Source organism: Heterocephalus glaber, unplaced genomic scaffold (assembly GCF_053883595.1).
Source record: "Heterocephalus glaber isolate CG9 unplaced genomic scaffold, H.glaber_assembly_v1.0 deba00000768, whole genome shotgun sequence".
Taxonomy (NCBI): Eukaryota; Metazoa; Chordata; class Mammalia; order Rodentia; family Bathyergidae; genus Heterocephalus; species Heterocephalus glaber.
In genome coordinates, this window is record NW_028258162.1 from 1,652,476 (window position 1) to 1,679,589 (window position 27,114).

General features: G+C 56.8%; 1 protein-coding gene across 8 annotated transcripts in view; it reads right to left on the reverse strand.

The window, feature by feature from the left end:
* Iqsec1 (IQ motif and Sec7 domain ArfGEF 1) overlaps window positions 1-27,114 on the reverse strand; it is a 280,229-nt gene that overhangs the window by 49,149 nt on the left and 203,966 nt on the right. The window contains exon 1 of one of the 8 annotated variants that reach the window (XM_087207195.1): window positions 18,748-18,880. The exons of 6 other annotated variants lie outside the window; for them this stretch is intronic. Coding sequence is in view for 1 of the 2 variants with exons in the window: in XM_087207197.1 (XP_087063323.1) it covers window positions 22,924-22,991 (68 nt within the window). In the remaining variant the exon portion in view is untranslated. Of the gene's footprint in view, window positions 1-18,747; window positions 18,881-22,923; window positions 23,309-27,114 lie in introns of those variants that run through there. One more of the 8 variants, XM_087207197.1, reaches the window with a different exon arrangement.

Here is a 27,114-nt window from a genome sequence, read left to right on the forward strand (position 1 = left end):
CATCTGCTTATTTATTTAGTGTGGCCTTCATTGCCACAGAATTACCTTCCTGTAGGGACCATCATCTCATCTCCCCATTTTAAAGAGGAGAAAACAGAGGCTCGGGGAGGTCTGTGACTTGTATGCTAAGCTGGGAGCTTGAGAGCCTGGATTTGAACCCATCCCATTCGCCTGCAGGGCCCTCATGACCCTGGAGGCCTAGAGTCCCACACTCACTCAAGTGGGACCCTGGGCTGCCAGGGAGGGATCTCTACAGAGGCTCCACCCTATTCCCAACAGCAGCACCCAGAAAAAGCCTGGGAGACATTAGGTCCTCTGCACTGGTCAGCGGAGCCTCAGGCAGGAGCGGAAGGGACCTGTCCCAAGCGATAAGGGCCCAGCTCTGACTTACAGCTTCCCAAGTTCCAGCCTTTAGCTGCTGCTTGGGGATCGGCTGTAAGGCACTCAGTTTCCTTCTTGGTTCGTTTCATACCCAACACAGGCTCCTTGGATAAGCCCAAAACCCTGTCATAATCCAGCGTCTGGCTGAGCTACATCCTGAAATGTTCCCATAAAGGCTGGATAAGGTGGCACATGCCTGTAATCCCCAGCACTCCAGAGGCTAAGGCAGGAGGATGGCCATGAGTTTGAGGCCAGCCTGAACTGCATAGTGAGACCCTGTCTCCAAAAACACTAAAAAGAAAAAGAGAGAAACATGCCCACAAAGGCACTAGGCCCTCGGCTTTATTAAAACACCCTGGAGCTTAGCATTTTTACCAACCTATGTTACCATCCCGATAGCTTTCTGCCAATGCTCAGGTAATTACGAAAACTGCAAAATACAGAATAAACCACTGGCCCGGGGATTCTTAGAGCTCAAAGGGGCCTCGAGAATATCAAACCTCAGCCACACACGGGAATTTCTCTACAACCTCGCCTCCTTGTTTGCCTCCAGTGACAGGAGACGCACTGGCTTCTAAGCATGCTTTTCTGGATTTCTGCTCAGCTGGTACAAGGAAAACTCAGATTAGCCCCTGGTGCTAGGAACAAGGTAGGGCCTTAGCCACCACGCTGCTTGGGGTGGAAGGGACTATCCCTACCAGAGGGATGCGCATGTGCACAGCTTGCCAGTTCATACTAAGGGCTTCAGTGTCACTGCGGCACACAGGGACCCGCGGGTGACCTCCCCCAGGGCATCTGGGCACACAACCAGCAGACTCAGGGCTCTAGGTAACCAGGAACAGCGTTCTCCATGGCTGCTGCTGGCCTGCAGGGTTTTAACTGGAAGCTCCGGGAACTCCCCTGCCAGTTAGTAGACGGGTCTGTGGTTCTGCAGATGAAATGCTCGGATATATGGGAGATGCCCTGTGACTGGGACTGGCATGGCACAGACACTTAATGTGCCGGGCTGGAATCACCACCACCTCCATCAGACACTGTGGCAGCATGCTGCCTGCCTTTCTGAGTTGGCACTCGGTGCGGTGGCCTGGCAGGAGGGAGGAGGGTCTGGGAGACTGGCATATCACCAGAGGTGTGAAGTGGGGGCAGTAGTCCCCTGGGGGACTGGCCACTCCAAGCAGACTCTGCAGACAGAGACAAGAGCCCTAAGGAATGCACGGGCGTTCCAGGTGGCGGGGTGGTGCGTGCCGTCTGAGGAGTCAAGCCAGGGTAAGCAGCCTTTGTGGGGACACAGGGACACTAGAAGAGGCTGCCCAAAAAACCGCTGAGCTATGGGCATCTGGGCCACACAGACTTCGCCAGCAGGATGGGCCACCAGGTGCCTCGTCCATGCGAGAGGTCCGGGTGCCTCCAGGTGGGAAGGAACAGCCCGAGCCCCACCCCTTGGAGACCAGGACCCCTGGGCACTGAGCACTGTGAGGCCTGGTGGGCATGGGGAAATTACTATCAGAACAGAGCCACTGTGTCCTTCCTAGCAAGGGAAGCTTAAGTGCACGGCCCGAAGCAGTAGTGAGAAGGCTGGTGTGGAAAGAGGCCGAGAACACAAGGGGTCCCAGTTCCCCTCTGGACAGCAGGGAAGGGGACACAACTAAAACCCAGCATGAGCTGCAAGGCTGGCTGCCACGGGCCCTTTAATCAGCCAAGAGACGGTGGCAACTCCAGTCAAGAGACCCAAGATTACTTCATGTTTGCAATACAAGCAGGAACCAGAGCGCCCTGCAGAAGAGAGTGCTGGCCTCCCCCTTATCCCTCCATGTAGGGACCTCTGGGGGCAGGGTCACCAAGCCCTCTGGAGCCTTTCTCAGGCGGCAGCTCCCCAAAGGGACTGGGCACCTGTGGTGCTGAAAAGCTAGGGACAGGGTCCCTCAACCCCAAGTGCTGTGTGACCTTGGACATGGCCCCGCCTCTGGCCAGCCCTGTTTCTGGGCCCCAGGGTGCCCTCCAGCACTGGTGCTCACTAGCTGGCCTGTGGGCACTGTGGTGCCCGGAGCCACCTCTCCACTTCTCTTTCCCCACCTTTAGCTGGGGGCTGGAGGCTGCTTTTCTCCTCTTCCTTCCAACTCCAGTTCAGGCTCTGATACCGTGCAGGTTGTGCCACCTACCAAGGTGGGTGACAGCCACCTTGCCAGTCCATGTGCAGAGCTGGGCATAACACAGGACGGGGCGACCCAAGAACCTGTGTCAGCCACCTCCCTTCACAGTTGATTAGAGGGGACTGCACAGGCCAGGTGTCCACTGTCAGTGGAGATGGGCCCCAGCATGTGGGGACACGATGGCGCACACCTGTAATCTTGGCAATCGAGGAGGCTGAGGCAGGAGGATCACTTCGAGTTCAAGGCCAGCCTGAACTACATAGTAAGACCCTGTCTCAAAAACCCAAACTCACACAAACAAACAACAACAAGAAAAAAACAAAGGGCACAGCAGAGTCCTGCTTCTAGCCCAGCACCAGGCTCTGGCCACCACCAAATGAACATGCTCGGAGCCATGTGCAGAGCTGACCAGGCAGGGCTGTGCTTGCATGGGGCCGGGGGAGGGATACACACTGTCATCTTTCTGCTCAGCTTGCTCCAAGAACAGATCACCTATGACAGCTGACAGCTTGGCAATTTCAAGTGGCAACTGCCTGGCAGAAACATGGAAGGTCTCCCCAGGACTTTTGGGGGTGCAAGGAAGCCTTGCCTTTACCAGTCCTGCCCTGCCCAGCCTGGCAGCCAGCTCTGGTCCGGGTCGGGGTGGGGGGACACTCTAAGCTCCTGAGCCGGAAGTTCCCACTCTGGCTGGCAGGTAGGGTTCCAGGGTCCCCAAGCCCTGTCCCTAACCCACTCCCGTGGGGGTCTGGCCAGAGGGCCCCCCAAAATGAGAGCCAGTTGTGGGGGTAACAGGAGGAGATGCTGCCCCAGGTTACACACGGGGTCAGGGACAGGGACAGTTTCGGATCGGCCCCTCCGGCCCAGCCTAAGCTTCTCACCCCTTCCCTGGGCGCGTCCAGTCCACCAGGCTCAGGGCGGATTCCGGAGATGCTTCACCCTTGGCCGCCCGCAGGTTCCGGACTTGGGGGCGGTGGCGGGATTTCTCAGCGAGGAGGCGGGAGGACCGGGTGGGGGATGGGACACAAGGGAAGGGGAGGGAGGCTGGGCGACCCCGGGACTCCGATCCCGGCCCCGGGTGCAGGAGGCGCCGGTTGCACGGACGCGCTGCGTTGACGCGGCGCCAGGGCGCCCTGCCCCCACCCCAAGATCGCGCCTGACGCGTTAGCAAGGTTTCCAGAGAAGCCGTCCGCATAGCCGCTGAGGCCGCGTCCTCACCGCCGCACCCGCCGCAAAGCCTGGACCCGGAAAGCCTGGCGTTGGCCCCCTCGGTGCAGCTGGGTCGCCCGGGCCACCCTCCCCACCTCCCACCCACCCGCCTGCAGTCGGCGCAGTCCCCGCCGCTGCGGCCCGGGACCCCCGTCCCGATCTCGAATCCCCACCTCGGCCCCAGAGCCAGAGCCGCGACCCCGGGATCCCCGCGCTCCGCAGCGCCTACCTCGCCGTCCGCCTGCAGCCGCCGAGCGCGCAGTCCCGAGGCGGGCGCGGCCCCACGGGCGCGGGAGCGGGGGGCCCGGGGCGCTAGGAGCCCAGGATCTCGACCCCAGCGCCCCGGCCCTGCGCCTCCCCGGCGCCGCCCTCTTGTCCGCTGCGCCACTCGTGCCGTGACCTTGGGGCGTGGCCTCTGGCGCCCGGCCTCAGTTTCCCCCTTCGGAAGGTGTGTGCGCTCTCGCGTGTGTTGGGGGGGGGCGAGAACGGGTGCCGCCCCAGCCGGCGACGTCACCCGAGCCTGGACAAGTGCAGCGCGCACGGGTCGGCGGGGCTCGTGCAGGGAGTGTGCCAAGGAAGCCGGGCGCGGAAGACGGGGCACAGGGACCCTTCCATTTTCCCAAGATCCCCGAGTCTACACGGAGCAAACGCGGACCCCGTCGCCCAAGCTTCTCCTGCTGCGCCCCTCTCGGGGTAGCCGAGGAGGAGACCGAGGCCCAGAGAGCGCCAGTCGCCTGCGGGAGCCGCACAGCACTAGGGCCCTGCGCGTCCCCCGGGCATCCCGCCCCTCCGCGCCCCCGGGACGCGCGCCCAGCAGTCTGGTCCTGGCGACAGCGCCCCCACCCCGCCGCAGGCCCTGATTCAGCGCCCCCTGAACTTGGGCATGGGCCCTGGTTGCCTGGCGGGTGTCCTGCACATTGGGATGCGCACAGGCCGCGAGAGGGACCTTTGCCCCAGGTAGGAGAGAGGGGCAGGAGCACGGGGAAGACAGAGGCAGGAAGATGCGCGGTTGGAGCAGAGGAGACCGGAAAGCAGTGGCGCCTCCCCACGACTGCAGGAGTCCGGACCTGAGCGGAGCAAGGGCGTTCGGAGCGCCCCCTGGTGCCCAGGAGCGGCGACACAGGCGGCCGTGCGAGCCGCTGCAGTGGTCGGCGCGGAGGAACTGGGCGAGTGATGTCATGGTTAAGGAGCTGGGACTCGGTGCCTGGCCGCCTGGGGCTGGGTGACCTTAGGCGCGGCGCTTCCTCTCTCTGGGCTTCTGGGATAAGAGGAGAGAGGGATCCTGATGTTCAGCGGTGACAGCTCATGGCCTGCACTGGACATCAAGTCCTGTGGCAGTGAGCACTGGATCCAGGAAGGGCGGACGGCTCCAAAGCGAGGGCTTCGCAGCTTGATCGCACTTTAGGAACATTATTTCACGCCTCTGGGATAGAAACTGTGATTCCTGTCTCACAGACGAGGTTAGAGGCGCAGAGAGGGAAAGGCACCTGCCCACACTCACACAGCTGCCATGCTGAGACTCGAACTCGGGCTGTGAGTCTGCTGTAAGTGGATCAACTGCCTGGCTGGCTGCCCACTCTGGGACGTGTTTATGCGGCTCCTAGCGCCTCCTGGAGGCACAGACGCTGGAACAGCCCGGCTCCTGGGGAGGCATCCCTAGCCCCTGGCAAGAGTTTGCTCAGAACAAACTGGAGATGGGGAGTGGGCTGTGACCCCCCCTCACCTCGAACCCTCTGTCTTATGTGTTATGTCTTCTACATTGCTGGAGTGTTCGTTTCTAACAGCTACGAGTTAATTTTACAATTTAAAAATATTTTTTTTAGCCTGACATGGTGGCTCCCAGCACTTGGGAGGCTGAGTTCAGGGCTAGCTTGAACTTTGAGACCTTGTCTCAAAGAAAAAAAACAAAAAAATTTTTAACACTAGCACTTAAAGGAAGATAAGATGCTTGTAGTTTTCCCAATTAGGAATGTTCCTAGGTGAGGTGTGTGCATGACTGTAATCCAGCACCCAGGAAGCTGAGGCAGAAGGATTGCTGAGAGTTCAAGGCCAGCCTGGGCTACATAGGAAGTCCCTGCCACAGAAAAAGAAACAAAGAAAGCAAGCTAAAAATTCTCCCAGTCTTCCACAAAGGCTGCCACAAGAATCAACTGTGATAATGTGGAAAGGCTGTGTGAACTGCGCTGTATAAATATTTTCATCCCCAGGCGCCATGAAAGCCAACATTGATGCCTTTAACCGGGTAAAAAGAAAAACTATATAAATGGAATAAAAAATACATAAACAAGGTTTAAAAACAGGACAAACACTACACTGCAAAAAACATTGCAGCACATATGACAGAAGTTCATTGAGGAAAATAAGATGAAAGTTAATTTCCCTCACACATAAAGGGCTCTTTCAGATCAATTCGAGAGAGGTGACTCACCCATCAGAAAACAGAGCAGGGGCTGTGAACAAGCTCTTCTCAGAAAGATGCTCAATCGCGCCTGTAATCAGATGCTCATTAAAGAATCCAAACCCAAACACAGGGCCGGGGATGTAGCTCAGTGGTTCCCCCGCCTGCCTCGCAAGCACAAAGTCCTGAGTTCAATCCCTGGTACCAAAAAAACAAAAAACAAAACAAACCCAAACATAATTGGCTTGCCACTTTGAAAGCTACCAGGTTGGCAAAAATGAATGATTGATAATATTTTGCTGCTGAAGGGAGGAGGAAAGGGGAACTCTCAAAACTACTGTTAAGTCTGGGGCTGTAGCTCAGTGGTAGAGCAAGCATTTGCCTGGCATTGGGAGGCCCTGGGTTTGATCCCCAACACCGCTCCAAAACAAAGAACCTGTTGGAGTAAAGTGCAGAGTGGTGATTTGCCAAAGCTCCATAGCGTGCTGATGGAAAAATACCCAAGGACCATCAGTCAAAACAACACTGAGTGTAATCGAGATCAAAGAAACCAGCTGGGCATGGTGGCCCATGCCTGTCTGTCATCCCAGCACTTGGGAGGCTGAGGCAGGAGAATTGGCATGAGTTTGAGGGCAACCTGGGCTATATAGTGAGACTATCTTAAAAAAAAAAAAAAAAAAAAGGCAAAAGACTCTTGGAATCCATCAACAGGGAGCAACTTCACTAAGACACACCCATGCCCTGGAACTTTGTTCCCAGAGGGACAGATCTCCACTAAAAAATGCAAAGGATAGGAGATTGCATAACTGACCCCTTTGGTGAGCATAGTTTGATAAAAGGTTCTGCAGAGATGTGTGCTATTTCCTCTGTATTTTCTCAGAAGGACACAGGTCTTGGTGGTTGCTCTCTGGGAAGATGGAGGGGCATGGAGGGCTATGTGTGGGGCTTTAGCTTTTCATTTTACACTTTTCAGTATTGACTGATAATCTAAAAAGCCAACGGGAATTATCTGGGCACAGGGCCAATCAGATTTCCTTTACACATCGTTGTCTTTAAAAAAAAAAAAAAGTCAAATATATACAGTCCCCAGCCAATGGTAGCCCGGTTTACTTCTCTGGACTTGGTGATGGTGTGAAAGCAACATGTAGTCCACAGAGTTTGCATTTGGACCTTTTCCCAGGCAAGATATTCCCCAGACTCGTCTCTCCAGACTCAAGGGCAAAGCACTGAATTCCATATGTTCAAGACTTAGTCCTTAGCTGGTGCTGTTGACTAAGCTACACAGTGAGATCCTGTCTCAAAAAAAAAAAAAAAAAAAAAAATTACAAGGAAGAAAATCAGACAAGGCCCAAGCCTTCTTAGGGCTCTGACCAAGCCAGGCCCTGTGCCTTCTCACCGGAAGTGCTGACCAGGTATGGGGCGGCTCCCAGAGAGGAGGGGGCTCCCCCCTGGGATTTGTGGGAGCACAAAGATCCCCCTCGGTTGCCAAGATGCCATTCCCTCTCCTTCTTCCACTTTGGTGCACCCTGGAAACTCTTGGTTCACATTTCCTGCCTGGGTTACCCCGGGTAAGGGCCCTGTCTGTCGGGGCTGGAGGTCAGTCCTGTGGCCCAGGACAGATGACACAGCACTGGGCACCCGTGAGCAGCTGAGGTGTCTGCAGGGACAGAGTCTCATGCTGGGAAACAAACCCACTTGCCCTATCCAGACATCACCCTTGACCTCGACCCACCCTGCCCCCCTTTATACCCGGGAAACCAGGGAAGCACACTCACAGATACACATGAACATGCAGTGATGTAGCAGGCAGTTCTCCACCCTCCTGCCTCTGTGACCACCCTTGGTTATCACCCAGAACATTCTATGGCTCCCTACTGCCCAGCAAACCAAAGAGACCCCTTTCCTTAGACATTTGAGATTCTCCATTTCCAGCCCTCAATCTATCCTTCTATCTCTTCCCTCCATCCGTTATAATCTCTTACTCAAAGCAATTTTCGAAAATATAGATTCAGTCGTGTCCCTTCCCTGCTCAAAACCCCTCTGTAGCTCCCTATGACCTGCAGGATAAGAACAGGTTCCTCAGCCCAGCATTGGAACTGCCCTCTGCCTCCCTGCCCTGCTCCACCTCGAGCAGCTTCTCCCAAAACCAAGTTAAACTTTGCACCTTTGTGCGTGCTATGCCAGCTTACACCACAGTGCATTTGCACCCCCTTTTCCTTGGGTTCCTCCATATGTAAAGAGCTCTTCCAAATCAACAAGAAAAGCACAATTCAAAAAAATGAGAACTGTCCAGTTCACTTATGCAGCCAGAAGAAACACAAACGGCCCGTTAACATATAAGCAGGTGCACAACCTTTCTTATAAAGGCAAATCATAATGATAGCATTTTCATCCATCAGAAATGCAAAAATTCCTAGAACACACATCTGTCAGCCAGCATCCAAGCCCATCCTTTAAATCCAGCTCCAAAGATGCCGCTTCGCCCAGACATCTATCTCCTTGGCTTGCGCTTCCTCGGAAGCTGTTAGAACGGGGCTGGGCATGGGCAGAGCTTCTATAAACATCAGGTGTGAATAACAAAAGTCACGGTGCTGCCATCACCAGCCAGTGGGTCCACTCACCTGCCCAGAGCTCCACAGACAGAGAGAGGGATCTGACCCGCCAGCCACCGCTCTTCGGAACCAGGCAGAACTGTGCCGAGTGCGCGGGCTCTTCCCACACCCCACACCGCCCCTGAGCCGGCTGTGGGCACTGGCGGACGCCTGGCTTTGGACAGTCCCTGTCTGGGCCTCTACTGCCCTGTGCGAGAAAGGGCTCTCTCCATACTAAGGGTTTCTCAAGCACAAGGACTGGTGGAGCCCTAAGAATGCAGGGTGTCATGTCCATCAGACCCCACTTTAAGAAACACTGCATCCTTGCCAGGCATGGCAGTGCATGCCTGTAATCCTAGCACTCAGGAGCCTGAGGCAGGAGGATTGCTGGGAGTTCAAGGCCAAAATTCACAGTGAGACCCTGACTCGAAAAAAAGGTTGTGTCTCACCTTAAATGCTGCTAAAGTACCACATGGTGACCCCAGGTTCAGGACATCAGGTAGCAGAACACAGGGTTGTTGTTTGGTTTTGTTTTCAGGGCTGAAGATGAACCCAGGGGCCTCAAACATAATAGACAAGTGCCCTGCTCCTGAGGCACAGCCCCCGGCCCCTAGAACCCAGCTTCTTTAGTTCTGCAGGCGACCTGGAGCATGCTTTCTTTAATGTGGGGGTGGGTTTAATCCCCATGAAAATAACATTTAAAAATGTGTCGTCAAGGCCAGGCCTGTAGTTCAGCGGCACAGAGCTTGCAAGAGGCAGCACTTGCATGTGTCAGGCCCAGGGTTCCATCCCCTCCCCCCAAAACTATTGTAGCCTGGCGTGGTGGCACACACCAGTCATCCCAGCACTCAGGAGGCTGAGGCAGGACGATCATCATAAATTTGAGGCCTGCCTGAGCTACATAGTGAGTTCAAGGCCACCCTGTGCTATACAGAGTCCCTGTCTCAAAACCAAAAAGAAAAAGGATTGTCAAATGATTTTTGGCAAAAGTGTTAAGACAAGTCACTGAAAAAAATAGTTTTTCAACAAATAGCGCAGCAGCAATTGGCCATCCACATGCAGAAGGGCCCCACCTCTATACTATTAGAAGTGATCGGAAATCCAGAAGGAAGAGAGATGACAACATGGGAGGAAATCTGTGATTTTGATTTAAGTGATGATTTCTCAGACATGACACCAAAACACAAGTGATGAAAGGAAGAACTGATGAGTTGGACTTCATAAAAGTTAAAAACTGCTCTTCAAAAGATACCATCAAGAAAGTGAAAAGATAATATAGCAGAAGAAAGAATTTGAAAATCACATAACCAATATAGAGTATAGAAACCACATTTATAACTCAGTGACAAGAAGACAAAGTATAGAAAGAATGCCCTGACTCAATTACAAGGAGATCATACAGTTTTTAAATGGGGAAAAGGTTTAAATCAACTCTTTGTCAAAAGTGATACAGGAAGCCAGGTGTGGTGGCCTCTGGGCCTATAGTGCTACCATTCTGGGAGGCTGAGACAGGAGGATCACAAGTTGGAGCCCAACCTGGGCAACTTTGAAAGACCCTGTCTCAAAGTTAAAAACAAAATAGGGGCTGAGGAGGTGGTTTAGTGTGAAGGCCCTGGGTTCAGTGCCAATTGCTGCACATGTAGATTCATACGTGCACACACGCGCGCGCACACACACACAAACACACCAGACACGAGTGGCCAATGAGCATATGAACAGGGCTGATGTCATTAGTCATTACAGAAATGCAAATCAAAGCCACCAGGAGATTCCCCCCTCACAGCAGATAGGGAGGCAAGATCAAAAGAACCAACAATAACCAGTGCTGGTGAGGACCTGGTGAAACAGAGACCCTCAGCACTGCTGGTGAGAATCTAAGAAAGTGTGGCCACTATGTGACACAGCAGTTCCACACCTAGATATCTACCCAAGAGAACTGAAAACAAAGTCCACATGGAACCTTGCATGTAAATATCCAGATTGATATTATTCATAGCCTAAAAGTGAAAACAGCCGTCCATCCACTGGTGACTGGCTGAACTAAATAAATACAGCACAACGGAACATTACAGAGCCATGTAAAGGAATGCATATGGACTCTGTTACAACATGGAAGGACCTTGCAAACGTCATGCTAAGTCAAAGAAGCGAGACACAAAAGGCCATCTAGGGTTTGCTTCTGTTTGCATGTGATGCTCAGAAAGGCACATGATGGAGACAAAAAGATTTTTGGTTTTTGGGAGCTAGGGATAGGACAAGGAAGTGAGTGGGGCTGCACAGTGAGTTGAAGGCCAGCCTGGTGGGCATGTGCCACCACTCCCAGCTCTCTGTTCTTTGTAAGGTACCGTGTCTCAGTCTCGGGTGTGTGGCTATAGTAAACCAAACACAGAAGACGCTGAGCAGGGAGAAGGCACAGGAGCTCAGGAGAGCAGCTGCAGGGCAGGTGGGAGGAGCTAGTGGGCCTCCAAGCATTGCAGGGAAGGACTGCTTACTGGCACTGAACGCAGCCCCAGACTCCAACTCCTGGAAGACTCGGGGATTCCCAGGCAGGGAGCCCCCGAATTATTTTAGGGGATTTTTGCATCCCATATGTACATCCGACACTGCCGCTAGACCAAACAAACACTGTGTTTCACACATTCCCTCTTTCAAACCCAAAAAGATGCTGCCAAGATGAATAAAACTCATTGGCTTCAAATGCACCCAAAAGTGCGTGGCTATGGGCCGCTGTCTTCACCTTGGTCTCCAGTCATGGAAACCAAACCTTGTCTGGGGGAGGGGTCTACATATTCCACGGCCAGAGGGGCCCTTCCTGTCCCTGACGCCTGGAGGTCGGGTGGTGGGGACCCACAGGGCCAAGATGCTAGGCTGGCATGCGGCTGGCATGGTGGGCCTGGGTGTGGCTATGGTGGTGACAGAGTGGACAGGGCTGTGTTCTCAGCTGTCTGCTTCTCAAGCCAGGTGCCACAGAGCCCTTGGTGTGTGGCTGGGGTCCCTAGGAACCGAGTTGTCATTGTTATCTCATTTCAACTTGTTAACATTTAAATGGCACCAGGGCTAGCGGCTATTGTGCCATGTAGCCAAGATAGGGAGGCTTAACAGTGAAGGTCGCTGAAGGGGGGCGGCCACTTAGATGTCCCTCTGTCCCCAGCTGGCACCTGAGGGTCCCCTCCTCTCAGCAAAGACAGTGTCCACCAAACCTGGGCTTTGAATGATGCAGGCAACAATGACTTCAGAACCCCATCCTGTGTGACCCAGGTCCCGCCAAATCCTAAAGGCGCGCCCCCTGGGTGCAGAACTGAGGCCAAGCTTCCTTCCCTTGTACCCTCATCAGTTCCTCCCTCCCACCCATTGCTGGGGCGGAGTCCCCTCCCCTCGAGCACAATGCAGAGAAGTGGAGGCTTCGTCCCTTCCCAGGCTGGGCCTCTCGGGGCCTGGCAGCTCCACTTCCACTCTTGGGCCGACACAGTCCGTCCCCAGCACTGCACAACAGAGACAAAACCCCAGGGCTAGGACACTGCGGTCCCATGGCAGCCGCTTACAGCCCAGCCCAGCCCGGAAACAGCAACTACTTCCCTTAGGGCCTGTCTTCCCACCCTGTTCACGCCACCCGCCCCTCTGTGGAGAGCCACCTTAGGTGACAGCCTCCACCTTCCACAAAGTTAATCAATGGTGCCCTCAGTTCTGGTCCAGGGGATATTGTCCACCTGCTCCTGGCCTGTCAAAAGCCGTTGCAGGTACCTGTAGCCCAAGTTGGCCTTGAACTCATGGAGATCCTCCTGCCTCAGCCTCCTGAGTGCTGGGTGCTAGGATTACAGGTGTGTGCCACCATGCCTGGCCTCCTTCAAATTTTAAACAGAGCAGAGACCCAGGCCAATCACAGGAAGAGACTCGGGCTCCGGGCCTGGCTGTGCACGGGGCTCTCCGGGTGGGCTCTGTCCCTGCCTCTGCGGGACAGGAAGCCGACAAAGCCCAAGTCCCCTCTGCTGGCCCATCCTCCTCTGAGGGGATCTTTTCCCATCTCCCACCTGGCAGGAGGGGTCAGCCCCCCGCGTCACACCTGGTCCAGTTGCCGTGTGGATGACCAAGGTGACCGAGGACTGAGGACACTAGGAGGGAGGTGGGACGAGCTTGGGCTCCACGGGTGGGGAGCACAGGGTCTCTGTCGCCCACCGCACCCACTGCATGGGACAACCCTCCACCTCTCCAGGGAAAGCTCAGTCCCAGGCCTCCACTCAGACGCCGATGCCTTCTGGCTGGTAAGGAACTTGGGCAAATCACCTGGCTGCCTCGATTTACCCAGCTGCTGGACAGGATTCCTCATGAGAATCCAGTGAGGTCAGGGGTGGCACACACTTGGTAACCACCACCCCCATGCCCTGTGAAGCCGGGCACAGCAGCACGTGCCTGCAGTCCCAGGTGGTCGGGAGGCTGAGACAGGAGGGTCACTGGAGCTCAGAAGTTTGAAGCCAGCCTGGGCAACAGAGTGAGATCCCTCTTTTAAAAAATATTTTAAAGCACTGGGGAGGCTGAGGCAGGAAGATCAAGGCTGAGGCTGGTGCAAGGCCAGCCTGGGCTACATATTCAAAGTGAGACCCTGTCTCAGAAAGAGCGGGGTAGAATGAATAGGCTGGGGTAAATATAGGCAAAGCGCTAGCCTGGCCCTGGGTTCCGTTTCCAACAACCCAGAAAATGACAGTCACAACACACCAGAAAACACCCACGTTAGCATTGCAGCCAGTACGGGTCTCATCCCCTCTGCCCGCCCCACCAGGACGCGTGGGGGCTGAGGCACCCTGGTGCTTACTGTCATCAGCTTCTCTCTGGGGCATCTGTGCCTCGAAATTGGGGGCTGAGCTGAGCCTGGAACATCGCTCCCTGTTTCTGGGTCGCACCTCTTACCCCTTGCCCTTTGGCCAGGGGCCCTACATGTTCCGTTTGTCATCAGTACCTCTCCTATCCCATTCCCAACCCTGCTCTGTGGGAAGGTGGCCTGAGAGTGGCTTCTCAAAGTCCTTCCAGCTCTGACATTCTTGGGGTGCCACTTTGGGGGAGCGGAGACACCAGCCCTTTCCAGCAGAGGAGCAAGCACGCCCCGCCCCCAGCCCTCTGACCTTGCCATGCAGGGCACAGGGCAGGGACACACAAGGACTTCTCTGAACTCTGTTCCAGAATGCTGCTGCTGACCTTCCTGGGGACCCCTGACCAGGCCACCTAACCTCATCTTCCTGGTCTACACCAGTAGAAAACTGCCACACACCAGCCCGTGTGGTGGTGCACTTCTACAATCCCAGCCCTGTGGCAGGCTGAGGCAGGAGGATCACAAGTTCCATCCTAGCCTGGACAACTCAGCAACTTAGTGAGGCCCTGTCTTGAAAATTAAAAAGGGCTGGAGATGTAGCTCAGTGCAAAGGCCCTAGGTTCCATCCCCAGCACTGGAAAAGAAGAAAAGAGATAAAAGAAACCTGGCCCTCTTTGGGTGAGCAGGACACATTTAGGGTCAAACATCTTCAGGGTTCCAGCACAGAATGTTTTTTTCTTCCTTTTTGGACACAAACAACTGCAGTTCTGACCCAAACTCACCCTAGGATCCAGCCACAGTCTTTCCAGACCAGGTCTCAACCCAGCCAGCAGAGCCCAGTACTGAGAAGTCCCCTGCGGTGTACCAAGCTCACGACTGCCTGCAGGTCACAGCAGCCCTGGTGACTGCATGGCTGTGTCTGTCACCCTTGATCGCTCTCTCAGGTCACTCCAAGCTGGGCACCCCCTGCCCATTTCGCTGTGCGAAGAGGTGGCCTGGCCAGTCCGGCCCCAGCCAATGTCTGCGGAAGGAGGTGATCATGGTCCAGCAGGGCCCTGTCCTTCAAGCCTAAATACCCGGGGCGTGAGTCCACATTGCTCTTTCCTCTGCCACCACACAGGTCTCCACACTGTGGCCTGAGGTTCCTTCCTCCAAGAAACTTTGCTGACCACCTGCAAGTCACTGCTGCCGCATCACACTGTTGGGTCCTCCTTTGTTGCCACACTGGAAATGACCTCATTCTGTGGTTTGTTTCCTCGTCATTTCTCTGCCCCAAGTCCCAAATGGCAGCCCCAGCACTGAAGAGTCCTGGGCAGTGACAGCTGCATGCCGTAGCTATCAGCTGTGTACTAGTGGAGTAACTCGCTTGACCCGGCTTCCGGGGCAGCGGGGGTGGGGTGGGGGGTGGGGGGTGTCAGGGTAGATGTGTGCCGTTCATTCTGAGTCTACCCTAAAAACGAAGGGATCTGAATTTAGTGTTGTGGTCTAGGCCTGTGATCCCCTGCACTCCTGAGGCAGGAGGATCACCACGAGTTCGAGGCCAGCCTGAACTACATAGCACAACCCTGTCTCAAAAACTCCTAACAAAAATAGAAGGAATCCTAACAGAGTGTGAGGTGCCAGGTCCTAGGCTAGGGTCTTCTGGTGGCCTTTTTACATTTGCCTGCTCTGACAGAACCAAAGGTGCATTTTGCAAATGTCAACCTGAGGCCCAGAGAGGCCCTGGGACCTATGCCTAGGTCAGACGGTGAGGCCTAGCCCAGCCTAGCAGTGGTCCCCAGGTCACCAGGCCTCCCTGTGTAGTGACAGATTAAGGCACATCGTGTCCTCTGCCTTGGTTTTCCATCGTGCCCTGAGGATGTGGGCAGGGTGAGCTCTGACAGCCTGTGATGTCACCTGGGAGAGGGGACAGTCACCTGGCAAGTCTTAGGGCCGAAAGAGGAAGTGAGACACGGTAGCTTCCCATGTCCAGCCCTCAGCTTTGGACCAGCGGCCCAAATACCCTCCCTCCTCCCCAGGTGTGGTGGCCCACACCTGTCATCCCAGCACTCAGGAGGCTGAGGCAGGAGGATCCACAGAGTTCAAGGCCAGCCTGGGCTACATAGCAATACCGGGTCAGGAAAAACACAAAAATAGAGTCACCCCAGCCCAAATGTCCTTTGCAGACCCCTCTGGCTGTGTCCCCATCACTCCACTCACAGTCCTGGGCGAAGTACAGTGGTCTTTCTCTTTTTCCTCTTCAATCCTTTGTCTCACTGAATCACTTAAGAAACGAACATCTGCAGGAACCCCAGGGTTTCACCTAGCTCTGTTTTCACAGAACTGCGCGTGCGTACCCTGAGTCCTAGGCCCACCCTGCAGGGAGGGGCTCAATCTCCCACTTGGTTCAAGTCCGCATTGCCAACCTGAGTATTCTGTAAAGATTTTAAGATCAAATTGAGAATTCTGAGACCAAACGAAGAATGGATATTTCTTTTAATTTATATTTAGTTACTAATTTTGTTTGGGTTTTTTTTTTTTTTTGGTACCGGGGATCGAACTCGGGACCTTGTGCTTGCGAGGCAGGCAGCGGAACCACTGAGCTAAGTCCCCAGCCCGGGTTTTCTTGTTTTTTGAGATAGGGTCTCGCTACGTACTTCAGGCTGGCCTGAACCCACCATGTGCCTGGGCCTGGAACTGGCAGTGACCCTCCTGGGATGACAGGCATGTGCCACCATGCCCGGCTACTACCCTCACTTTACCAGGAAACCGAGACTCTAAGAGGTAAAGACAGGTGCCCATGGGGTCACAGCAGCACCTGGGGAAGTGGGGCCTATCCTGCCCCGCACCCCACCTTCTTCCTACTGGCTCAGCTGACAGAGTGCTGGGGTGCACTCGGGCAGGGCAGGTGGCTACCCTGCCTCCGTGTGGGGGGCGGGCTGTGACAGGGCCCCTCTTAGCGGGCACCGGGCTTCAGACTGGCTGCGTGCGCTGCTTCCGCTGCAGTGTGACAGAGCTTGGCGGTCACGGTCACTCTGCTGGGAAGGTGTTTCAACACCCGCATTTGTGCAGTGACTTCCCCTGTACACCCCGGCATGGATGCCGCCCAGAAACCACCGAGTGAGTCCCAAATTCTAAGTGTGCTCACTCTGCCCGAAGCACCCTGGAGCCCCTCCGGCCTCCACTCAGCCAGGGACTCCATCGAGGAGCCCAGCCCCAGGCTCCTGCTCCGTCCACCTCAGTCCCCAGCCCAGACCTCCTCTGCATCAAAGTCTAGCTCAGCAGCCACCCCCTCCAGGAAGCCTCCGGAGAGACCCTGTGGTTGAGAACTCCCAGGCTCCTCCTCTGGCTCCCCCAGGCCTGGGAGCTCACGCCCCTCGGCCGGTGGAAGGCCCTGGGTGGTGTTTCAATTTCCTCTTTCCTCCTCCCACCTTCCCCCAGGCACTTGAACATCCTCAAGCCAGAAATACTAAGTTGCTCCCTGAGGCCTGGCCCCTGGCACTTGCTGCTGGCTGGCCTTCACAGGGCTGATGCTGACTCCATCGGAGGCCATAACTAATGTTTTCCGAGTACTCGCTATGGTCTAGGAAGAGCCAAGGTGAAACAGTGTTTGAGAGGCAAAAGTTCAAATCCTGGATCCAGTCGTTCTTGAAGCCCATGCCCTCTATGCATCACAGCTCGGTGGACCAATGGAGCCTCTTTTCTGCACAAGCCTGCTGGATTTGAACTTTTTATCACATGCAACAAAAAGGTCCTCACTGGCAGACTGAACCTGAGACAGGCGGCTTGTCACAAGGTCACATGGCTATAGAACACAGTTGAGACTCACATTTGTAATCCTAGCGCTTAGGAGGCTGAGGCAGGAGGATCACAGAGTTCAAGGCCAGCCTGGGCTCTATAGCAAGACCTTGTCTCAAAAAACAAAAGCAAAAAAATAAAACCCATCCATTATTTTCCCTTCCCGTGCGTCTGTCCCCACTGCTGTGCCTGCCATCATAGAACACGCCACCCTGACCCACGTGCATGTCTTAGTCTAGTTTTATGTTGTTTGACACCCCCCGCCCCCAGAACAGCAATGATGTTTGGTCTGGTTTATCACTTCCGAATCCCTAGAGACAAGACAGTGCTTGGCATGCAGTAGGTGCTCAATATGTGCTTGTGAAGTAATTGAATGACTAAATGACGTGCATGAAGCCATAGAGTCACAGGGTGCTGAAAGATTCCTAACTCCTCAGCCATCACACAAGCGAGGACTCGAGGCCTCAGGAAGGAGGCTCATCTGGGGACCCACCCCGCAGGTACTGGATGCAGCTGGCCTGGGTCCTGGCGGCATCCTTTAGGTCCTGCCCAGAATCTCACTCCTGCCTGCTGTGCCCCAGAAAGAAGACTGCTCAGCCTCTGGGCTGAGCTCCCAATGACACTGGACGGACCCCTGCATCTCCCAGCCAGTGAGCGCTTCGTGTTGCCACAGGGGACAGCCCTTTCTTTCAGGGTTCTGGGAGGCTTATATGAGAGGAAGCAGGGAATGTCCCTGAGCCTCCTGGGGCCCCTCTGTGCCCCACTAAAGGGGATGACTCAGGGCGCAGTGCCAGTGGGGACCATGCCCCAGGCCCCTCCCACCCCCAGGGGTCTGCAGATGTTAAGGTTCCACTCTGGGCCATTTCAGAAGGAAGTAAAAGAAGCAGAAGCTGCCATAGTCAGGTGGCTCCTGGCGGGGTGGGGGTGGGGAGAGGCCAGGGAGTGGGTGTGGGGGGGGCCTGTCTTCCTTGCCCAGGGCCTGGCCAAGCCTCCTGTTCCTCTGGCCTGGACAGAGCAGGTGACATCAGTGTCAGGGGGGAAACTGCACTGTTCCCAGAGCTCCAGACAGCTGTGCCCTCCCAGGGCCTCAGTTTACTCAGCCATAGAATGGGTGTTCTAAGAGCTCCTCTTTCTCAGGCCGCTGTGAAGGCCCACGAGAGGAACCAGAACTGAACCTCTGGCAGTCTACGTGGGCCAGGGGTGGGGACGTCACCCCCAAGGGGCTGGGGCCGGCCTCATGCTCAGGGGAGAGAACCACGATCCCCCTTATGACCACTGCAGGAAACACCTGTACCCAGAGCCACTGCAGGCCCGGATGCCTTCCGGGAGAGGAACGAACGTCCGCCAAAGCCGCTCTACGGAACAGTGGACACCCCCATGCCAGCCCAGGGACCCGACCCGCACCCCCAGCTCTCCCGGCTGCCTGGCCCGGGCGGTACTCACAGTGTCAAGGAGTGGGTGTGGGTCCCAGGAGCCCCAGGCTGGCTGCCTCCTGGGCCCCTGGGGATGAGCAGCAGTGGGCCCTGCCCAGGCCCTGAGTCTGACTTCCTCCTTGCTCCGAAGGCCTCCAGGAAGCCACACCCCGGGGACAGGGTGCCAGCCACCCCGGGGCCCCGCCTCCCCACGGCCCTGCTCCCCACCAAGCCCCGGGGCACTGCCAGTCCCAGCGCCACCCTGTACAGGCCCCGGACCATAAATAATACAGCGGCCTCCCTGCCAGCCTCTCTTGACTGATCGCATTTCGGGGCCACTCGAGTTTCTGGACTCTGCTTCGTCCAGAGTACCAAGACCCGACTGGGTCTCTGGCCACCACACGGGTGCTCTGTTGTCACCAACAGCCAGCTGGAGCTGGCAGGACAGAGGCGGTGGGAGAGGCACCCTGAAGAAAGGGCGCCCTACTGACTTTGAAAGCAGCTCAGGCCTAAAATGGGACCAGGGTGGCAGGGGGAGGCCAGGGGCCAACCATGTCTCCTCTAGGCCAGGCAGGGCCTCTGGGGACTCAGCCCCTGTCCCCACACAGGGCCACCTCCTAGAGAGTCCCCCTCTCCTCCCACGGCCCATGTCCCATCTGAAGGCCAGAGCTACAGCGTCGCTGGTGCTGGGGGCTTCCTGTAAATGGAGTCAGGTAATAGCCAGCCCTTTGTGACTGGCTTCTTTCTCTCAGCAGAATGTGTCCAGATCACCCGTGTGGTAGCCTGGGTCAGAACTGCATTCCCTCGGGGGACCCTGTGTATGGTGTCACCCTACTTTGTCCACCCGTTCATCCTCGGTGGGGCATTCGGGGGAAGCCTTCTCCACCACCCCACGGCCCCCTCCGCCCTGCCGCTCTGCTCCCTCCTGGTCCCTGTCTCGTCCCAGACTCCACTCTGGGCCCTGCCGCAGAAGGGCAGGGCAGCCTAGGGCGTGTCCCAGGGGACAGCTAGGTGGGTGGGGCTGGTGACACCACACATGGCCGCAGGCAGTCCTGGCCAGAGCAGGCCAGCCCAAGACTTGGAGCCAGATGAGCTGGGGGCCCAGAATGCAGGGCCAGGCCACTGTGTGGCAGGAGAGGTGACACAACCAGGAAAGAGTCCAGCTCCGGAGAAGTACTTGGCGGGGAGGAGGGGAGCTTCCTGTGCCTGACCTGGGGTACCAGATGGCCCGCTGTCCATGAAGCCCCCCGGAAGCTCCCTGAGCCCGGCTGCCAGCTGCTCCCCAGCCTCCGGCCCAGGTGAGGCTGCAGTGGGGGAGGAGCAAGGGGCAGGCCTGAGGGGACCAGCTGCGCCCCCCCGGGTCAGTAGGCTGCCCTAGCCCGCCAGAAGGCCCACCAACCCACTGGCTCTCAGGACACAAAACCAAATGTGATTCTGCAGCCTGACTGAGAAAGGCTGGATGGACAGGGGCACCGGGCAGGGGCACGGAGCAAGGCCTGCGAGGGACACAGGCCCCGAACCGAGTGCTCAGGGGAAGACAGGTGGAGGGAGGCTGCTGGCTCAAGGGACACAGCCAGCGCCTCAGTTGCCAGGGGCTGCCCGTCCTGCGTGGTGCCCATCCCCGCCAGGCCAGGCTGTGGGCACTGAACCTTCTCCACAGCTCTTATGGTCACTTTCACAGGAGAAAGGGCCACACTGGGTCTCCACTAAGGGTGCCCACCCAAGCCCGTGCTCTTTCCACTCATTTGCTCTGTCCCTCATACCCCACAGAGGCTTGGAGGAAAGGAAGGGGTGCAGGTGAGGGGTGGGGTGACACTGGCAGGCTCCGCTGGTACCTGATAACTTTGCCACCAAGCCTGCCCGTCCGATCCCACTCCACTTCCCAGAGAGGCCCAGGCACCGGCAGCGAACAGTGCTTCTTACCGTGGAGCTTTGCTGGTTCTGCACCCCAGTGTGACAGTTCTGCAGCTGTCCAGTCCCCTGGCCTGGAGCCAGGATGGCTCCTTGGAGACCCGGGCTGGCCAGTTCCAGAGACCCCTGACTGGAGCCTCCCAAGTCTCTGGCAGAGGGCCAGGGCCAGTCGGCCAGCAGCCACTCCATGCACACCTCACGCTTTTCCAGATGTGAGTGGGACCCAGCCAGGGATGACCTGCGCACGCCGAGGGGAATCTGAAGACGCAAGGGGAAAAGTATGCGCTGTCCCATGCAACCCTCCAATTCGTCCCCGCAGCAGCCACTGGCCCAGCCTCAGGCTGCAGAGGGGCTGACTCAGGTCTCCCCAGGAAGCCCAGGGGCTAGGATTCTGCGGTGCCGGTGCCGAGGTCTAGCTGGCTCTGGGGGAGCCTCAGTTCCTTTGGGGGGACAACAAAAGAGCACTGCTCTGGGAACCCCCCAAGGACCGTCCTCCCGGGCTGTGCCAGGACAGGGCCCCCAGTCCTCAGGGAGGGGCCGGGACAAACCCAGTGTGAATGAGCAGCCACACCCACCCACCCCCGCTGCTCTTGCGTCATGGACATCAAGACTCCCCGTGGCCCCCAGAGGCTCCACCTCCTCCCATTTTGTGGATGAGGGAACTGAGGCACAGAGGGCCAGTCTGCCAGTTCCATGAGGGGCTCGCGCCCCAGGGCACAATGGGGCACCCAGCGCTGGGCTTTCTGCATCCTGTCAACAGACCCTGAGGTTTCCTGAGGCTGGTCCGGAAACCTCAGGGCGGAATGAGATGCTGGAAAATTCAGCTCTGGTTAGTGGGAAGAGAGTGTCAGGCACAGCCGGAGCCCGGGACTCACCCGCCTGGCCCAGTCCCCCAGTTTCCCATCCTAGGCGGTCTCCCCAGGTCTGGGGGTGCAGCCACTGAGTCTCTCCAGGGGTTTGCTACAAAAACACCTCACGCTCACTGTCTGCCTGGCCCCCCCCAAATCTGCCCAGCCCCCAGCCTCTCCATGCCAGGGCCTCCCACACTCTCACCTACCAGCAGAGACCTATGTGGGTACATTTCCCCTTCCTCTGCAGCCACTAGGAAGCTCAGCAATTTTCACTGCAACAAAACGGCCTCAGGACCTCGGTTCTGTTCTATTTTATGATGATGATGATGATGATGATGTTGATGATTTACTCTGGGCCCCTGACATCCTATTCTGAAATGTGCTTTTCCTGATCCTGATGTTTTATTAATTATTTTATTATAGGTATTGCCTATGTGCAATCACAAATATTTTGAGAAGGAAAGAACGCAAAAGGAAGGAACAAAAAAAGGGAGGAAAGAAAGTGAAAAGGGAGCAAGGGTGGAAGGAAGGGAGGGAGGAAGTTATATAGCCTATACACCAGACAGTGAGGGTAGGCAAAAAGAATTAACACCTGGCCTTGCAGAAAACAACTCCTTTAAATAAAATCTAGCCCCTTGGGTGGTATCTAAGATACAAAGACACATTCCAAGTGGGTGGTGGCTGCCAAGTCCTCCCCTATGCTACTACGACCCCTACAAACCCCTTTTCAGAGGAGGTGCCCCAGCTTTGCCCAAGACCCCCGGCTTCTGGTGCCCTGGCCGCCTGGTCCGGCAGCTGCAGGGGCTGGACGCCCCCTCGGCCCCCTCCTCGGGCTGGGCTCCCCTTCCGCACTCCCCCATGGAGGGGCACTGGTCCAGGCACCTCCCTAGGCATGCTGAGAAGGTTTGGTAACAAGAGCAGCAGCACCAGCTCCTTACTCCCTGCGGCTCCTGTACGTGGCCTGCCAGGCCCTGCTCTGTGCTATTACCTCACTTAATCCTCACACTAATCCTAAAAGCATGCCGAGAGGAAACCTCCCCTTCACGTGTCTAATAATGCCACAGCCAGCTGGTGTCCTACCTTGGCAGCCTGGTACCGGATCCCCAGCCCCGGGGGGACAGATGTCATGTGAACTGGTCATGACAGTGCACAGAAGGAATGAATGTGAGCTGCATTTTGCCTCTCCAGCTCAGAGAGGTCAGAGGCAGGGCTAAGGTCACACACCGGAGCCCAGTGCCAGTGAGTTATGGAACAAACCTAGGGCACTGTGCACACTGCACCTGGCATGGCCATTCCCTCCCCAGTGGGCATGCGGTGCCGCAGCCCAATGCCAGAGATGCCAGGTTTCTCTGCAGGAGCCAGATGGAGCCTTTTCTGCACTCTGCCCCTGTGTCCTCCTGGACCTCGAGAAGCCGCCTCTGTTCCCTGGCCACTCGTCCCGGTACCTGAGGGTCCTCACAGAGATGCAGTACTTCCACATCAGGCTCCACACAGCACTGCCATCACCCTTCATGCCCAGCAGATGCAGAGCATGGGGCCCCGGGGCCACGGGGTCGGGGGCTGGGTCTCCTCTTGGGGGCTCTCAGGTCACTTCCTTCTTCATGGTGGGACCAAGAAAGAAAGCCGAGCAGGGGGTGCTGGCTGCCTCCAGCCACAGCTAGTGGGTCCCGTGTGTCCCCGGATGGCAGCAGTCCTGGACCCTTCTGGCCGGCGTCCCTCACACTTAGACCCTGGGTTCTGCACACCCAGCACTGCCTCCTGCCAGGAGATTGTGGTGGCTGAGGGCCAGGGGAGCCTGAGTCACTCGGGCAGGCGGGATGGTGGGGAGGACGGCCTCTCCGCAGCATGGAGAGCGCAGTGGCAGTGGCTGAGGGCTGGTATGGGAGGAGAGGCAACCTCGGGAGGGAGGGAGGGAGGAGAGGCGGAGGCTGAGAGCAGCCACATCCTCCCCACCTCCCCAGGGGCCTAAACCAACACCCGCCCTTGCTGGGCCAAGGCCCAGCCCACCGGGAAGCTGGGAGGGGGAAAGGGGCTGCCCAGCCCGCCTGGCTCTGCTCCATGGATGACAAACAAAGACCAAATCCAGGCGACTCCGCAGGGCAGCAGCACCCTCAGCCTCCCCGGCCAGGGTCTCCATCTGGCTCACAAGACAGTGTCCCCCCTGGCCAGGCCATGGTGTGACCCTGGCTGCGGCCAGCCCCTCTCTGGCCTTCGTTTTCCTCTGGCCGCTGCAGGCTGGGGGAGCCTTGGGCATGAGTGTGAGTTCTGCTCAGCTCCAGAACTTACTCTCCAGTGCCCCCAGTGGCCTTAGGAAGGGGAGTTTATTGCCTTCCCTTTATGTGTGAAGAAACTGAGGCACTAACAGGTAGTCGCAGGCCAAGGAAGTGGCGGTGAGGGGCGGGAAGCAGGGCAGAGGCGCTCAGGCCGGGTCCTCTACAGAGACAGGGCGGGGGGAAGGCTGGGGCCCGTGGACAGCTGAGGAGGGGGTCTGGGCCTTTCACCCAGACAGCTGCTCCCAAGCTCAGCCCAGGGCAGGCAGCTGGGGCTTCCCAGGCAGAGCCCCTTGGGGACAATGACTCATAGATCAACGTCACCCCACCTCTCCCCACACACAGCTCCCAGGAAGTCCCCCAAAGGGCAGCCTGCAGTGCCCTGGGCATTGGGTACAGGCGTCCTGCCTGCTGCGCCCTGGGTTCCACTTCACCGGAGGACATCCCGGCTCAGAGAGGGGTGGTACCTGCCCACCAGCACTGCCAGGCCTCGCTCCGTCCTCAGCGCCCGCTTTGGCCAGGGCATGCCCACCAGGAATTCCGTCTCGGATTCCAGCCCGGTTCCCACGGCACAGATGAGCAACAGTCTGCTGTCTGACCCCATGCCAAGGAGGAGCTTTTTATCCAACAGCAACATGGGTGTCTACGAAGGCCACAGCTCCGGGGAGCTTTGGAGACCCACATTCTCTCTCTGTGTCATCACAAGCCACCACAGCAGACCTCCACCTGCCACAGGAGCTCACGGCACCCAGGACACAGCTGCCCGGTCTCAGCTTGAACACCGAGGTGGACAAGAGGCTCACGACTTTTCAAGGCCACCCATTCCGCCATGGACCTGAAGAAACGCTCCTGTCACGCTGGCCTCACTTTTGAGCGAGGCCTCCACTCCAGGGTTGATCTGAAACATCCTCCTGGCAGGATGAGTGTTCGCAGCGCCCTTTGTGGGTGGAGGCAGCCTCTCTGTGCACTTCTCTACCCACTCAGCCTGATGGCCACACATCTCCCCATCTGCCTGCCTCTCCTGCTAAGCACCCAGGGGCTCCACATCATTCACACAGCCATGCACGTTCCTCATCCCTCCCTCCTCCCTTCCTTCCTTCCATTTGTCTCCTCATCCAACTTTCTTTTCATACACATATCTTCTCTTCCTTCCGTATCTCCATCCATCCATTCTTTCACCTACTGATCTTCCCTTCCTCTACTCACCTTTCCTTTTGACCCTGTCTTCATCCATCCACCCACATATCTACCATCGTCCATCCGTCCTTCCAGTCATCCGTCCATCCATCCACCACCATCCATTTAACCATCCATCTGTCCATCCTTCCACCTACCCACTCAGCTACACAATCATCCGGCCAGCGAGCCATCCCTCACCAGATACACTCCCCTCTGCCTCGAGCCAGCCCCTTGTTCCCACAGGGCCCATGGATGAGCTAGGCTGAGGCCTTTTGGTGGCCTCCTTGTCAGCTCCCTCACATTCCCTTGGTCCCCCGGGTCTCCAGCAGTGGGCGGGGAGTCCTCATACCTCTGCCTTGCCCGGGGACCATCAGGCTCAGCTCTCCCATGTTTCCTGGCCCCACAGCCTGCTCTCGGCGATGGCCCAGGCCTCCCACAGCTTCCTCCATCATATCCTCTCCCCTGAAGGCCCACAGTCTCTCCATATTGGGGGGGTGTTCTGGGGATGGGATCTAGGTCCTTGCACATACTAGGCACGCGGTCACCACTGAGCTGCACCCCAGCCCGGTCCCCCCATTTTATCATAAGACCAAGAGAATCCAAGTGCTTTACGGTTCCCTGAATGCTGACGTGTCTGTCACCGCCTGTCTGTTGTCACCACCCTACAGTGGCTTTATGCAACAGGCCGACTCCTCATTCTTCTTGGATTCCTCTGTTCCTGTTCCTGCAGGACTTATCATCTCTTTGAGCCTCCGTCTGCCCTCCTGCAAAATGGAAAGAAGAGTCCTTCCCTCCTGGTTGTGGTGACCACGCCTGTATGGATGTGCGACCTCGATGTGGCCTCTCCATGTCACCCGTGGGACATGGCAGGAGCTTCAAAGTTCTCCGGAACAGACCAACTGCTGGATAACTCATGGTCGGCGTCACTTAAAAGCCCTGGTGCTCACTGAGGGGCCTGAGTGAGGGGTGCAGTAATGGGTGCCCCTCCTCCTGCCCCTGGGACTCGGGGAGCCATAGCCAGGGTGGGACACAAGGCAAGATCTGCTTGGAAATGCTCATGGACCAAAGAGCCCACGGCCCTCCACCCGCTGACTCACTCAGCCCACTGGGGATGAAGTCACCACTGCACAGCCAGAGAGAAGGCTACGTTTGTTCCCTGGGAGAGGCTGACACCACTGTGAACTTGGCCTTTGAGGGTACCACGCCCGGCTTCTTGAGTTTTAGATGTGTACAAAATTTTAAATTTCGATGCTACACAGGCTCACCCCACACAAGCAAAGCAAAGAACGTCTGTGGGTATCTGGCCTGCGGGGCACCTCTTCCAGGAAGGCCCCCAGTGACTCCTCCTAGAGGTGCCTGTGGCCCTGACAGCTCCAGAAGATTGGATTCACCAGCCTGGGAGAGATTGGAGGGTGGGGCAGGGCTTGCCTGTGGCTTTCTTCTGTCCCCAGCACGAGCACTGGCCCAGGGGAAGGGCTACTGGCTGAGTATCAGTGAATGAATGAACTAGTTCTCTCACTTTTCCCTTTCTTTTGCCACTGAGGAAACTGAAGCCCAGGGAGGGGATGGGACCTGCCCAGGGTAGGATCTGGGGTCAGAGTCTCATCTCTGTCAGCTGTCTCCAGAGTCTCGGTGTAAGAACTGTGAAGAAATCACACTCATGGAGTTTTGCCACTGGAGGGAGAAACAGGATCCTGGGTGTCTCCTACATACTAAGGAAGAGCCTTTTCCAGGGATGGCTCTCCAGGAACTTGGGCACTGCTGCAGGTGTCCTGGATGAGAGACACATGGAGCTCCAGGAAGTGGGTGCTGATGTCCAAAGCTAGCAAAGAAGACAACCAGACCCCTAGGCTCTCTTCCCAGAGCTCTGCCCATTCCCTGTCTGCCCTGGGGAAGCCAAATGGTGCCCTTCTGGGAGTGGCTGTCCTTTAGTACTCCCAGAGTGCCAGTCTGTGACTGTCCCAAAGACCCATGGTGCTATGGGGAGATATTAGAAACTTTGGGAGGGAGGGCTGAGTGGTAGGAAGTGAGGTCATTGGGGCGTGGCCTTGAATGGATATTGGGACACCACCCCTTCCTGTCTCTCTTTGTGCTTCCTGGGCACCATGCCATGAACAGCTTTGCTCTATATCATGCTACCACCATGATGTTCAGCCTCACCCAGAACCAATGTGATGCATCCAAGTT